This window comes from Crinia signifera, chromosome 2 (genome assembly GCF_055691185.1).
Source record: "Crinia signifera chromosome 2, ASM5569118v1, whole genome shotgun sequence".
NCBI lineage: Eukaryota > Metazoa > Chordata > Amphibia > Anura > Myobatrachidae > Crinia > Crinia signifera.
Genome location: NC_139218.1, coordinates 229,383,583 through 229,398,472, shown reverse-complemented (window position 1 = coordinate 229,398,472; position 14,890 = coordinate 229,383,583). Strand labels below are relative to the sequence as shown.

At 43.2% G+C, this 14,890-nt stretch overlaps 2 protein-coding genes and 1 long non-coding RNA gene across 5 annotated transcripts in view; 2 read left to right on the top strand and 1 right to left on the bottom strand.

Annotated features, from left to right (window-relative positions):
- Nucleotides 1-14,890, top strand: part of DOC2B (double C2 domain beta) — a 590,856-nt gene that overhangs the window by 244,105 nt on the left and 331,861 nt on the right. The window lies entirely within an intron of this gene.
- Nucleotides 5,220-8,325, top strand: LOC146060596 (uncharacterized). Its single transcript, XM_083173975.1, has 6 exons — nt 5,220-5,463; nt 5,647-5,811; nt 5,892-6,555; nt 6,941-7,195; nt 7,316-7,438; nt 7,532-8,325. Exons 1-6 carry the CDS (start codon nt 5,308-5,310, stop codon nt 8,212-8,214), a joined length of 2,046 nt encoding a protein of 681 aa, XP_083030101.1. The 5' UTR covers nt 5,220-5,307; the 3' UTR covers nt 8,215-8,325.
- On the bottom strand, nt 11,689-14,252 carry LOC146060595 (uncharacterized). Its single transcript, XR_014470449.1, has 4 exons — nt 12,598-14,252; nt 12,323-12,460; nt 11,932-12,242; nt 11,689-11,799 (listed from the first exon to the last, which is right to left on the bottom strand). It is a non-coding gene; the product is annotated as an uncharacterized LOC146060595 (long non-coding RNA).

Sequence of the window (14,890 nt, the reverse complement as noted above, 5' to 3'; positions counted from 1 at the left end):
CAAACAAACCTTACTACAAGTGTACAGTAGGTTAAGAGCCACACCCTGATGTGTGGTGGCAAAAAAACAGGGACAATGCCAATATTGACCCCACATGGTACCCCAAAGACATCATTCAGCAGCCCTGCAGCCCCCAAACAAACCTTACAAGCAGAGTACAGTAGGTTAAGAGCCACACCCTGATGTGTGGTGGCAAAAAAACAGGGACAATGCCAATATTGACCCCACAAGGTACCCCTAAGACATCATTCAGCAGCCCTGCAGCCCCCAAACAAACCTTACTACAAGTGTACAGTAGGTTAAGAGCCACACCCTGATGTGTGGTGGCAAAAAAACAGGGACAATGCCAATATTGACCCCACATGGTACCCCAAAGACATCATTCAGCAGCTCTGCAGCCCCCAAACAAACCTTACTAGCAGTGTACAGTAGGTTAAGAGCCACACCCTGATGTGTGGTGGCAAAAAAACAGGGACAATGCCAATATTGACCCCACATGGTACCCCAAAGACATCATTCAGCAGCTCTGCAGCCCCCAAACAAACCTTACTACAAGTGTACAGTAGGTTAAGAGCCACACCCTGATGTGTGGTGGATAAAAAACAGGGACAATGCCAATATTGACCCCACATGGTACCCCAAAGACATCATTCAGCAGCCCTGCAGCCCCCAAACAAACCTTACTACAAGTGTACAGTAGGTTAAGAGCCACACCCTGATGTGTGGTGGATAAAAAACAGGGACAATGCCAATATTGACCCCACATGGTACCCCAAAGACATCATTCAGCAGCTCTGCAGCCCCCAAACAAACCTTACTACAAGTGTACAGTAGGTTAAGAGCCACACCCTGATGTGTGGTGGCAAAAAAACAGGGACAATGCCAATATTGACCCCACAAGGTACCCCTAAGACATCATTCAGCAGCCCTGCAGCCCCCAAACAAACCTTACTACAAGTGTACAGTAGGTTAAGAGCCACACCCTGATGTGTGGTGGCAAAAAAACAGGGACAATGCCAATATTGACCCCACATGGTACCCCAAAGACATCATTCAGCAGCCCTGCAGCCCCCAAACAAACCTTACAAGCAGAGTACAGTAGGTTAAGAGCCACACCCTGATGTGTGGTGGCAAAAAAACAGGGACAATGCCAATATTGACCCCACAAGGTACCCCTAAGACATCATTCAGCAGCCCTGCAGCCCCCAAACAAACCTTACTACAAGTGTACAGTAGGTTAAGAGCCACACCCTGATGTGTGGTGGATAAAAAACAGGGACAATGCCAATATTGACCCCACATGGTACCCCAAAGACATCATTCAGCAGCTCTGCAGCCCCCAAACAAACCTTACTACAAGTGTACAGTAGGTTAAGAGCCACACCCTGATGTGTGGTGGCAAAAAAACAGGGACAATGCCAATATTGACCCCACAAGGTACCCCTAAGACATCATTCAGCAGCCCTGCAGCCCCCAAACAAACCTTACTACAAGTGTACAGTAGGTTAAGAGCCACACCCTGATGTGTGGTGGCAAAAAAACAGGGACAATGCCAATATTGACCCCACATGGTACCCCAAAGACATCATTCAGCAGCCCTGCAGCCCCCAAACAAACCTTACAAGCAGAGTACAGTAGGTTAAGAGCCACACCCTGATGTGTGGTGGCAAAAAAACAGGGACAATGCCAATATTGACCCCACAAGGTACCCCTAAGACATCATTCAGCAGCCCTGCAGCCCCCAAACAAACCTTACTACAAGTGTACAGTAGGTTAAGAGCCACACCCTGATGTGTGGTGGCAAAAAAACAGGGACAATGCCAATATTGACCCCACATGGTACCCCAAAGACATCATTCAGCAGCTCTGCAGCCCCCAAACAAACCTTACTAGCAGTGTACAGTAGGCTAAGAGCCACACCCTGATCTTTGGCGCAAAAAAAAGGACACCCCAAACCTGCACAATAAAACAGCAAACCGCAATTTCACAAAAAACATACATTCTAAAATTGCATTTTAGAATTGTCAAATCTATCAAACCGGCCACCCCAAAACTGGAATTCATCCCTGCACACTTGTCATCATAAAAAACATATGCAAACAAAATAAAACAATTACATTACACTCAGTTTTAAAAAAAAGGTTAACCTCAAGACCGCGAGTGATTCCAGTGCTCTGCCTTCGTTTGGATATGCTTTTCCAGCACACAGTCCACGATACAAATCAGCGCTCCGCAGTGTTCCAAAATGGAGGGTAAACTACGCAGTACACTACGCAGTACTCTTCCTTATATAGTAAACGGGCGAGGCTGGGTAGCGAAAACGAAACGCCCAGTTTTCACTTCATTGGTTAGTTTACGCATTTAGGCGTTCCACGAAAACGAAACTTTGAATACACGAAAAATCGAAATTAGTAATCGCGTCAGTGTACCGAAAGAAGAGAAAGGTGCGAAAAATCGTAAACATAACCATTTTCGCACAACATTGAATACGGCCCTAAGCGGCACTCGGAGACTTCAGAAGAGGTTGTAGTGAAAAGGATATTTAGGGCCGTATTCAATGTTGTGCGAAAATGGTTATGTTTACGATTTTTCGCACCTTTCTCTTCTTTCGGTACACTGACGCGATTACTAATTTCGATTTTTCGTGTATTCAAAGTTTCGTTTTCGTGGAACGCCTAAATGCGTAAACTAACCAATGAAGTGAAAACTGGGCGTTTCGTTTTCGCTACCCAGCCTCGCCCGTTTACTATATAAGGAAGAGTACTGCGTAGTGTACTGCGTAGTTTACCCTCCATTTTGGAACACTGCGGAGCGCTGATTTGTATCGTGGACTGTGTGCTGGAAAAGCATATCCAAACGAAGGCAGAGCACTGGAATCACTCGCGGTCTTGAGGTTAACCTTTTTTTTAAAACTGAGTGTAATGTAATTGTTTTATTTTGTTTGCATATGTTTTTTATGATGACAAGTGTGCAGGGATGAATTCCAGTTTTGGGGTGGCCGGTTTGATAGATTTGACAATTCTAAAATGCAATTTTAGAATGTATGTTTTTTGTGAAATTGCGGTTTGCTGTTTTATTGTGCAGGTTTGGGGTGTCCTTTTTTTTGCGCCAAAGATCAGGGTGTGGCTCTTAGCCTACTGTACACTGCTAGTAAGGTTTGTTTGGGGGCTGCAGAGCTGCTGAATGATGTCTTTGGGGTACCATGTGGGGTCAATATTGGCATTGTCCCTGTTTTTTTGCCACCACACATCAGGGTGTGGCTCTTAACCTACTGTACACTTGTAGTAAGGTTTGTTTGGGGGCTGCAGGGCTGCTGAATGATGTCTTAGGGGTACCTTGTGGGGTCAATATTGGCATTGTCCCTGTTTTTTTGCCACCACACATCAGGGTGTGGCTCTTAACCTACTGTACTCTGCTTGTAAGGTTTGTTTGGGGGCTGCAGGGCTGCTGAATGATGTCTTTGGGGTACCATGTGGGGTCAATATTGGCATTGTCCCTGTTTTTTTGCCACCACACATCAGGGTGTGGCTCTTAACCTACTGTACACTTGTAGTAAGGTTTGTTTGGGGGCTGCAGGGCTGCTGAATGATGTCTTAGGGGTACCATGTGGGGTCAATATTGGCATTGTCCCTGTTTTTTATCCACCACACATCAGGGTGTGGCTCTTAACCTACTGTACACTTGTAGTAAGGTTTGTTTGGGGGCTGCAGAGCTGCTGAATGATGTCTTTGGGGTACCATGTGGGGTCAATATTGGCATTGTCCCTGTTTTTTTGCCACCACACATCAGGGTGTGGCTCTTAACCTACTGTACACTTGTAGTAAGGTTTGTTTGGGGGCTGCAGAGCTGCTGAATGATGTCTTTGGGGTACCATGTGGGGTCAATATTGGCATTGTCCCTGTTTTTTTGCCACCACACATCAGGGTGTGGCTCTTAACCTACTGTACACTTGTAGTAAGGTTTGTTTGGGGGCTGCAGGGCTGCTGAATGATGTCTTAGGGGTACCTTGTGGGGTCAATATTGGCATTGTCCCTGTTTTTTTGCCACCACACATCAGGGTGTGGCTCTTAACCTACTGTACTCTGCTTGTAAGGTTTGTTTGGGGGCTGCAGGGCTGCTGAATGATGTCTTTGGGGTACCATGTGGGGTCAATATTGGCATTGTCCCTGTTTTTTATCCACCACACATCAGGGTGTGGCTCTTAACCTACTGTACACTTGTAGTAAGGTTTGTTTGGGGGCTGCAGAGCTGCTGAATGATGTCTTTGGGGTACCATGTGGGGTCAATATTGGCATTGTCCCTGTTTTTTTGCCACCACACAACAGGGTGTGGCTCTTAACCTACTGTACACTGCTAGTAAGGTTTGTTTGGGGGCTGCAGAGCTGCTGAATGATGTCTTTGGGGTACCATGTGGGGTCAATATTGGCATTGTCCCTGTTTTTTTGCCACCACACATCAGGGTGTGGCTCTTAACCTACTGTACACTTGTAGTAAGGTTTGTTTGGGGGCTGCAGGGCTGCTGAATGATGTCTTAGGGGTACCTTGTGGGGTCAATATTGGCATTGTCCCTGTTTTTTTGCCACCACACATCAGGGTGTGGCTCTTAACCTACTGTACTCTGCTTGTAAGGTTTGTTTGGGGGCTGCAGGGCTGCTGAATGATGTCTTTGGGGTACCATGTGGGGTCAATATTGGCATTGTCCCTGTTTTTTTGCCACCACACATCAGGGTGTGGCTCTTAACCTACTGTACACTTGTAGTAAGGTTTGTTTGGGGGCTGCAGGGCTGCTGAATGATGTCTTAGGGGTACCTTGTGGGGTCAATATTGGCATTGTCCCTGTTTTTTTGCCACCACACATCAGGGTGTGGCTCTTAACCTACTGTACTCTGCTTGTAAGGTTTGTTTGGGGGCTGCAGGGCTGCTGAATGATGTATTTGGGGTACCATGTGGGGTCAATATTGGCATTGTCCCTGTTTTTTTGCCACCACACATCAGGGTGTGGCTCTTAACCTACTGTACACTTGTAGTAAGGTTTGTTTGGGGGCTGCAGGGCTGCTGAATGATGTCTTAGGGGTACCTTGTGGGGTCAATATTGGCATTGTCCCTGTTTTTTTGCCACCACACATCAGGGTGTGGCTCTTAACCTACTGTACTCTGCTTGTAAGGTTTGTTTGGGGGCTGCAGGGCTGCTGATTGATGTCTTTGGGGTACCATGTGGGGTCAATATTGGCATTGTCCCTGTTTTTTTTCCAACAAACATTAGTGTGATAAGTTGAGATTGAACATATTTCACTTTCATTCATAGAAATGTTGAGGAACTCTCAAAGACATTTCAATGAGCAGGAAGCACATTCGGATGATTCCCGGAGGTTATCCAATGAGTCAGGGCAAGACACAGAGGAAAACAATGTGCCCGGTCCAAGCACAAAAGAATGCAACAAATTAAGGAAGTCCAAAAGAAAGGTAATGTTCTCCTCAATTTGTACCACCCCACTATTGCATTCACATGCACTGTCCATTAAATGTATTTAATTAATTTTCATTTTCTTATAGGCATGTCACAATTGTTGTCCGACTTTACCTGTTATTTTACATTGATTTTATATTTATTGTTTCAATGGCTGCATGTGTACATTATTTACGCAGACTTCAAGAATGAGAAGCCCTAATCTTTATGAAAATTCGACATCTGAGGAATCGCTAGGAAGATTTGATAATGCTTGGGAGGACAGTGAAGAATTTAGATTGTGGCGATCAAAAATATCATCATCTCGCCGAAAGGAAAATACTTCTGCAAATTCTCAAACCAAAGTAAGTTAAATACTGTATACTTCTTGTTTTTATTTCAAAAGAATGATGCTAATATTTTGGCTTTGTATCTTTTTTATTAGCAAAATGAAGAAACCCATTCTCGTAGGCATGATACAACTGTTCGACACAGGCGTCAAGAAGATGGTCACCAACATGAAATACGTTGTACAGAACCACAAGCTCCAAGGCATACAGGCAATCGTGATAATGATGGAAATTCAGATGCAGGTGGATCACATAATTCTCCCGGAGATGGATCTGCAGAAGAAAACTGCAAGAAGATGCAGAGAGGAATCCGTTTCAATGAGTCAGAAAGCTTTGCCTTAGTTGATTTAGTTGATCGTTACTACGACATGCTATTCGGGCCAAGGGCACAAACTACTGCTCCTAGACAAAAAAGAAAAATATGGAACACAATTGCTGAGAAAGTAACATCGATTTCTGGAATACGCAGGGATGCAAAGCATTGCATGAAGAGATATAACGACTGCCGTCGTCAAACTAAAAAAAAATTAGGAATTCAACGAAGGCACGAAATGGGGACCGGTGGAGGGCCGGAACTGAAAGTGAATTGGCTTTCATGGGAGGAAGTTATAAAAAAAAGATTAAACCCAATCATGGTTACAGGCGTAGCAGGCAGAATTGACTCCAGACGTCAGGGAGATTTTGTGCACGAAGAGGAGCCTTCCAGAAGGAAAAGAGGATCTGTAATGAAAGACAGAAACAATAAAAGAAGGCAAATAGGTAAATACAATTTTATTTTACACTTCAAGTTTCAGGTATGACCCAAACACTCTGGTCTGAGATGAAACTTGATCGAAACTGAGGTTTAAGCCAAATTCTCAAGTATGTATGGCTGCCCATTGTGTGCTGCCACACGATATACTGCGTCAATGTCACCTGGAAAGCTATTCGTCTGCAGGTTATTTTCGCAGATGAACAGCATTTATGATGGCGTTACAAAGTGCTCGGCTATGCAACGCTGTCGACACACTATACTTTGTTAATGGGTGGTGTTGTTTTGAACTACTAGCAAAAAAAATCAGTGCTTATTGACCTGATATTGTTACATAATAATTTCATAAGTATTTCTTCTAAATGATAATGATTTTTTAAATTATATTTGCAGATGATCGTCCAGTTATTGGTCAAAGCATTTGTAATGAAACAGCTGTAACAGCACTTCAAAAGAACGCCTTTACACCCAGTAGAACCCAAGAAATGCTAAGCATACCAAGTTGTTTTTTAAGTTCAGCGGAGACTACTTTCCAGGGTTTTGAAGCAAGTTTACCTGAAAAACAAACATCATCAAGAGATTTGCATCAAACTAAATCACGAGGAAACAGTGTTGATTCAGTAGAAAATGCACCAACACCGACTGAAGGTACAATATTTATTTTTCCACAGTTGAATGTCCATGGTGTACATATATATATATATATATATATATATATATATATATATATATATATTGAAACAACTCAATTTATAATTTTATTTATAGATGACAATCCAATGAACATTGCAGGAATGTCCTCCTGTATTGATCCATGTTTTAGTCCAGATTTGATCGGAAATAATTCCAATGAAGAGAATGATGAGCATCAAGCAGCTTCTACACCAATTGGTAATTAGTGTTTTGATAAATAACATTCATCTAAAAAACTCTTAAATTACTTATTAAACCATATAACTGTAATTTGTTTAACTTTATTCACAGCAAGACAGCCAAGGGTGCAAGTAACAACTAGCAAAGAGATTCCAGATGCAGAATATCAGCACATCCTTGCTCTCTCTGATCAAATGCAGGATCGACACAAATCATTCCACACTCTTTTACAGCAAAGTATGGGTAGCCTGGAAACTTCATTAACAGAATTAATTACCACAGTGCAAGAGAATGAAGTTAACCGTCAAAAAGACAACAAAGCATCTCAGGATATTATGATAATCATGGCGACTGCGCTTAACAAATTAGTAGAAAACACATCATGTCAAGCAAGTAGTCTAATGCTAATTTCAGAGGCAAATCAACATTCTGCAACATATTTGAATGTGATGGCAGAATGCCAACGTCAGACAGCATCAAGTTCTGTTTTGATTGCCACATCTTTAAAATTGATTGTTGAGAACATGGCCAATAAAGCTCAACGTAGATCGGATTCACACCATGCTCAAACAAGTCATCAACAGTTAGAACGAAAGACCACTGCCCTTACAGCAGGTTCAGCAACCTATTCATATTCACAAATGTATACGGGGTTTCCAGGAATGTTGCCACCGGGCCGTTATCCTCCAACAGCAACAGTATCTGGGCAACCAATACAATCACCTTCCACGACTGAGAAGCTGGCTTCAAAGATCGCTGAAAATGAAGAGGAGTGTATTACACCACCAGAATAGGGTAACATTTTTGTCCATCTAATTTTTATAAAAATATCCTTTTGAGCACTTCCCATTCCATCACGGCAGTGCCCTTTGTGCGAGTTCTCACCCACATCCCATAATGGAATGTAGGTGAGAAGAAGTACAGGGTACTGCCATGTTGGGATGTGTTAATGGCCTTTTCAGCTGTATCTGCTTGTACCCACACTTCCCATTCCATCACGGCAGTGCCCTTTGTGCGAGTTCTCACCCACATCCCATAATGGAATGTAGGTGAGAAGAAGTACAGGGTACTGCCATGTTGGGATGTGTTAATGGCCTTTTCAGCTGTATCTGCTTGTACCCACACTTCCCATTCCATCACGGCAGTGCCCTTTGTGCGAGTTCTCACCCACATCCCATAATGGAATGTAGGTGAGAAGAAGTACAGGGTACTGCCATGTTGGGATGTGTTAATGGCCTTTTCAGCTGTATCTGCTTGTACCCACACTTCCCATTCCATCACGGCAGTGCCCTTTGTGCGAGTTCTCACCCACATCCCATAATGGAATGTAGGTGAGAAGAAGTACAGGGTACTGCCATGTTGGGATGTGTTAATGGCCTTTTCAGCTGTATCTGCTTGTACCCACACTTCCCATTCCATCACGGCAGTGCCCTTTGTGCGAGTTCTCACCCACATCCCATAATGGAATGTAGGTGAGAAGAAGTACAGGGTACTGCCATGTTGGGATGTGTTAATGGCCTTTTCAGCTGTATCTGCTTGTACCCACACTTCCCATTCCATCACGGCAGTGCCCTTCGTGCGAGTTCTCACCCACATCCCATAATGGAATGTAGGTGAGAAGAAGTACAGGGTACTGCCATGTTGGGATGTGTTAATGGCCTTTTCAGCTGTATCTGCTTGTACCCACACTTCCCATTCCATCACGGCAGTGCCCTTCGTGCGAGTTCTCACCCACATCCCATAATGGAATGTAGGTGAGAAGAAGTACAGGGTACTACCATGTTGGGATGTGTTAATGGCCTTTTCAGCTGTATCTGCTTGTACCCACACTTCCCATTCCATCACGGCAGTGCCCTTTGTGCGAGTTCTCACCCACATCCCATAATGGAATGTAGGTGAGAAGAAGTACAGGGTACTGCCATGTTGGGATGTGTTAATGGCCTTTTCAGCTGTATCTGCTTGTACCCACACTTCCCATTCCATCACGGCAGTGCCCTTTGTGCGAGTTCTCACCCACATCCCATAATGGAATGTAGGTGAGAAGAAGTACAGGGTACTGCCATGTTGGGATGTGTTAATGGCCTTTTCAGCTGTATCTGCTTGTACTCACTTTTTACCCACACAACAGCAATTTGTTTAACGCTTTATCAATATCATTTCAGATGTCCATTTGAGGAATTGTGAAGAAAACAAGAATTTCTTTCAAAGTTTAACCAGTTTTAATTTTATTTTTTTCTGGAACAAAATTTGTTTTAAAATCTCTTTGACTTTTTCAAAATTTGGGTTCGATGGTCCGCTTTGAACTGCAGTACAATGTTGAGGTTCATTTCAATATTCTGAAGACAACACCCTTTAAAGACAGAAGAAGTTCGCAAATGTTAGAATTTTTTACGAAATAACAGCATTTATAAAAAATAATCGTAATAATGTTAAATTTTCTGTCAACAAGCAGAAATATGAGTACGCTTGAAAAGTTTAATGTCTGGCTACAATAGTAATGTGCATGTGATATCGCTTATAGGTGATACCTCATTTTAGAGTGACAGAATAAAAAAAAGCTTGTTCAGCATCATCAGTTACTCAGGATGACCAACTTGCACTATTGGAAATATCTTTACAGCCACCAGCGTACAAGTTTTTTTTTTTAATAAAAAAAAAATCAGGAAATATGGTTTGGTTTTGTTCAGATGTGCGAAAAGAACGATTGCTACATTTGCAATGAGTGTTGGTGAATGACAGAATATACTTGGAGCAGATAAGATGGATAAATAATAATACAGATGTTTAGGTGGCACAGGAAAATTAGTGTGCAGTGTAACTAGGTTATCCTTGATTATGCCCCCAGCATGCGCAATGCTTTAACCAGTGCATAATAAAATGCAAAGGTTGCCACAAGATCACATGTCTGCAGATGTGTATTTGTAAATATTGTACTACCTACATAGCTACATATCAGAGACCCATACTTTAATTGGGCATGTGCTAACAACAGAGAAAGGTAATATCTATGGGAGTGTGGGTTTGTGGACATTTCCAGATTACCTTGCCTGGAACTAGAGGTTACAAATCTAATTTAAATAACAGCAGCCTACATTTTCAGAAGATTTTCCAGGCCACCCCTTTGGACAAAGTTTAATTTCAAGAATAAAATATAGATAAATGAATCACGTTTTGCCAAAATGTCATCCGTAAATCAAGTTATATGGTAAGGAAGAATATTAACCTCTGTTTCCTGACATTTTTTAAGAACGGAAGCGCACACACTTTACAGGGGGGCAGTGGTTCAGATTAGCATACTCACCAATTTCATCAGCAGAGGAGCAGATAATCCCACCGTCAACAGATCCATCCGTAAAGGTGAGCAGGCAGAAGGGTCATAACTGAGCAGGTCCGGCAGCCACACAGCACATCCTGCAAGGGAAAACAGACGGGGGGCACAGGTTATTGACTGTTTGGATGGGTAGGAGTCTTGACACCGGATTCCCATGCGCACTGAGCGCACACACTTTACAGGGGGGCAGTGGTTCAGATTAGCATACTCACCAATTTCATCAGCAGAGGAGCAGATAATCCCACCGTCAACAGATCCATCCGTAAAGGTGAGCAGGCAGAAGGGTCATAACTGAGCAGGTCCGGCAGCCACACAGCACATCCTGCAAGGGAAAACAGACGGGGGGCACAGGTTATTGACTGTTTGGATGGGTAGGAGTCTTGACACCGGATTCCCATGCGCACTGAGCGCACACACTTTACAGGGGGGCAGTGGTTCAGATTAGCATACTCACCAATTTCATCAGCAGAGGAGCAGATAATCCCACCGTCAACAGATCCATCCGTAAAGGTGAGCAGGCAGAAGGGTCATAACTGAGCAGGTCCGGCAGCCACACAGCACATCCTGCAAGGGAAAACAGACGGGGGGCACAGGTTATTGACTGTTTGGATGGGTAGGAGTCTTGACACCGGATTCCCATGCGCACTGAGCGCACACACTTTACAGGGGGGCAGTGGTTCAGATTAGCATACTCACCAATTTCATCAGCAGAGGAGCAGATAATCCCACCGTCAACAGATCCATCCGTAAAGGTGAGCAGGCAGAAGGGTCATAACTGAGCAGGTCCGGCAGCCACACAGCACATCCTGCAAGGGAAAACAGACGGGGGGCACAGGTTATTGACTGTTTGGATGGGTAGGAGTCTTGACACCGGATTCCCATGCGCACTGAGCGCACACACTTTACAGGGGGGCAGTGGTTCAGATTAGCATACTCACCAATTTCATCAGCAGAGGAGCAGATAATCCCACCGTCAACAGATCCATCCGTAAAGGTGAGCAGGCAGAAGGGTCATAACTGAGCAGGTCCGGCAGCCACACAGCACATCCTGCAAGGGAAAACAGACGGGGGGCACAGGTTATTGACTGTTTGGATGGGTAGGAGTCTTGACACCGGATTCCCATGCGCACTGAGCGCACACACTTTACAGGGGGGCAGTGGTTCAGATTAGCATACTCACCAATTTCATCAGCAGAGGAGCAGATAATCCCACCGTCAACAGATCCATCCGTAAAGGTGAGCAGGCAGAAGGGTCATAACTGAGCAGGTCCGGCAGCCACACAGCACATCCTGCAAGGGAAAACAGACGGGGGGCACAGGTTATTGACTGTTTGGATGGGTAGGAGTCTTGACACCGGAATCCCCTACACAGTTTTGGAATATGGCTAACTCACCAGATTAGACGGAGATGAGATCACTCATCCAAGGTAACCAGGCTTCCACAGAAACATCCTTAAAAGCAGACAATAGAAAGGGATAACCACCAACAACCTGTATGGAAAGTATGTGAAAATGTAAAACAGGACATATGAATTTTCAATCAACAAAAATGTAAATAGATCACATCTCACCTGCATAATGAACAATCTTTTGAAATTTATTATCACTTTAGAGGACTTTTAAATAAAACTTCCAAACACGAAACAGTAATAACAGCAACTGGGCAAACAAACTCAATGAACTGTAATGAACTCCATCAAGAACAAACTCTGTAAAATAAAAGGTAAATAACATTTATGTAGATAAATGATATATTTATATATATATATATCTATATATATATATATATAGATATATAGATATATATGTGTGTGTGTTTGTGTACAGATGTTTTGTATATACTCACATGAGAAGAAGGTGTCAATAAGATGCCTTCTGGTCTCTGCTCCTTCGTCCATACCCACAGATAATACCGAAGAAAGATCCCCATCCTGGCTAACACCAGCATGAATATTCACCGGCAAACGTCTTGCGACACAGATGTTATGCAGAATGCAACAGGCATTAATAATGCCGCAAACTTTTCCCGGTGAATATAAGAGGGTCCCGCCGGAGATATCTAAACACCTGAACCGGCTCTTAAGTACACCGAAGGTCCTTTCAATTACACCCCTCGATGCAATGTGAACCTCCTGGTATCTTCTTTCGGCATCACCTACAGGATCAGGTAATGGGGTCAACAGCCAAGGTTTATTCGGATAACCCGCATCACCTAAAAGGGATAATTGAAAAGGTATTAGACTTTTTTAATTACAGTAGCAACTTAAAAAAAATAATGAAAACTTACATACCCAACAGCCAGCCATCTGGCATTCGACCTTCCTCAAAGTCCAGGAATAGAGATGACTGGCTTAAAACGAAGGAGTCGTGGGTCGACCCAGGGAAACCCACACAAATGTCCAATAATCTCATTGTGGAATCACACACCATCTGTACATTGAGGGAATGGAAGTGTTTTCGATTCCGATAACATTCTTCCGATTCCCTCGGAGGTGTGAGTCGCACATGGGTGCAGTCTATCGCGCCCAACACATTGGGGAATTTCCATTTTTGAAAGAAACCAAATTTGATCTCATTCCATTCGCTGTCAGTGTCTGGGAATTTTATAACCTGGGTCGTTAATTTACGGAAAGCTTTTATGACCTGGGACAAACAGCGTGACATTGTTGGCTGAGAAAAACCGCATGTCTGGGACAAAGTAGGCTGGAAGGTGCCTGACGCAAAAAATTGCAATGCAGCCAGTAGTTTCTGGAAACCACTGACTGCATGATTTGACCGTACCCGAGGTTCCAGGTCAGCTTCCAACAGATCATACAGCGAATAGATATCCTGAGACGATAAGCGAAAGGTACCTATCACTTCCGCCTCAGAGAGACCGTCCAGTACACGCCTAGTACGATACTGGCGTGGACGTGGAATTGAAACACGCACTGACTCACCAAATGTAGACAGATGCTGACCACGATGCTGATATCCACGCCCCTGACCATGATGCTGATATCCACGTGCCAGGCGACGACGTTTGCATCGCAGCATGTATGTCGATAGGACCATGAACATCACAATCAAGTCAGCAAAATACTCCATTATTGTAGGCAGTGATTGAAAAATAATTATTTCTTCTCCAAAAACGCAAATTGCCCTAAAAAAACGCTTCCAAATACAGCTGACTGCAATAAGCTGCTACTCCCTGAAGTCCCAAACGTAGGAGTGAGGCACTGTGAGGGGTGAACAGCATCTTGGGAAAAAATAACATGTGCTTTACCAATGCATGATGGGAAATCAAGTGTATTAATAACAATTTATATATGCCCCTTCTTAGGAAAACAGCAACTAAAGAGGCAAACATTTCTCCAACAAGAATGTTTAGGTTCCGGAGGTTAAAAGGAGGCATCACTCAATAAAAATTTGTATTCGTGACCCATTGGGCGTCGAAATGAAAATGGAGAAACGGATCAAACATGTGCAGATAACAATTTCGTCATCTCACGATTGAATACATTTGTGCGAAAAAGAGAAAAAATCTATAAAAAAAACCACGAAATGTAAGGGTTTGACCAAGCGAAATAAGCGAAACGCAAGCGAAACTTAAAACTTTCGCATGCGTGAAAAATCACAACATTGAATACACGAAGTCTTTTCGTCGCGAAAAAACGAAATTTTTTAGAGAAAAAATGGATTTCGCAAGGGATTGAATACGGCCGTTAATCTACGTGCATTGTCCTTCATGCACGTGGATTAAATACCCTTTTCACTACAACCTCTTCTGAAGTCTCCGAGTACCGCTTATTTTTGTTTGCTGCATACTGCTGAGGCCTCATCCCTTCTTGCCAGAGGGCACCGGAGCCAGTACACCGGGGCATTTACTTGCAAGACCTGAGTGCCGGTCTCTTGGATCCAATATATATATATATATATATATATAATACACAAATACACTTCAGAATGATATAATGGGGGAAATTTACTAAAGGAAATTTGTAAAAAAAATAGGTGTATTTGTATCCAGAAATACACTTATTTTTGACATTTACTATCGCGAAAATACGGCAATTTGTATTCGTCTTGATAATAATAAAGTATATTATAAGTGTATTTCTGGATACAAATACACCTTTTTTTTTTTACAAATTTCCTTT

Bases quoted from the DNA above. Each gene is read 5' to 3' on its own strand.
- LOC146060596 (XM_083173975.1), top strand. From the start codon at position 5,308: ATGTTGAGGAACTCTCAAAGACATTTCAATGAGCAGGAAGCACATTCG. The intron at 5,464-5,646 runs GTAATGTTCTCC...TTATTTACGCAG, and splicing joins TAAGGAAGTCCAAAAGAAAG to ACTTCAAGAATGAGAAGCCC. The intron at 7,196-7,315 runs GTACAATATTTA...TTTTATTTATAG, and splicing joins TGCACCAACACCGACTGAAG to ATGACAATCCAATGAACATT.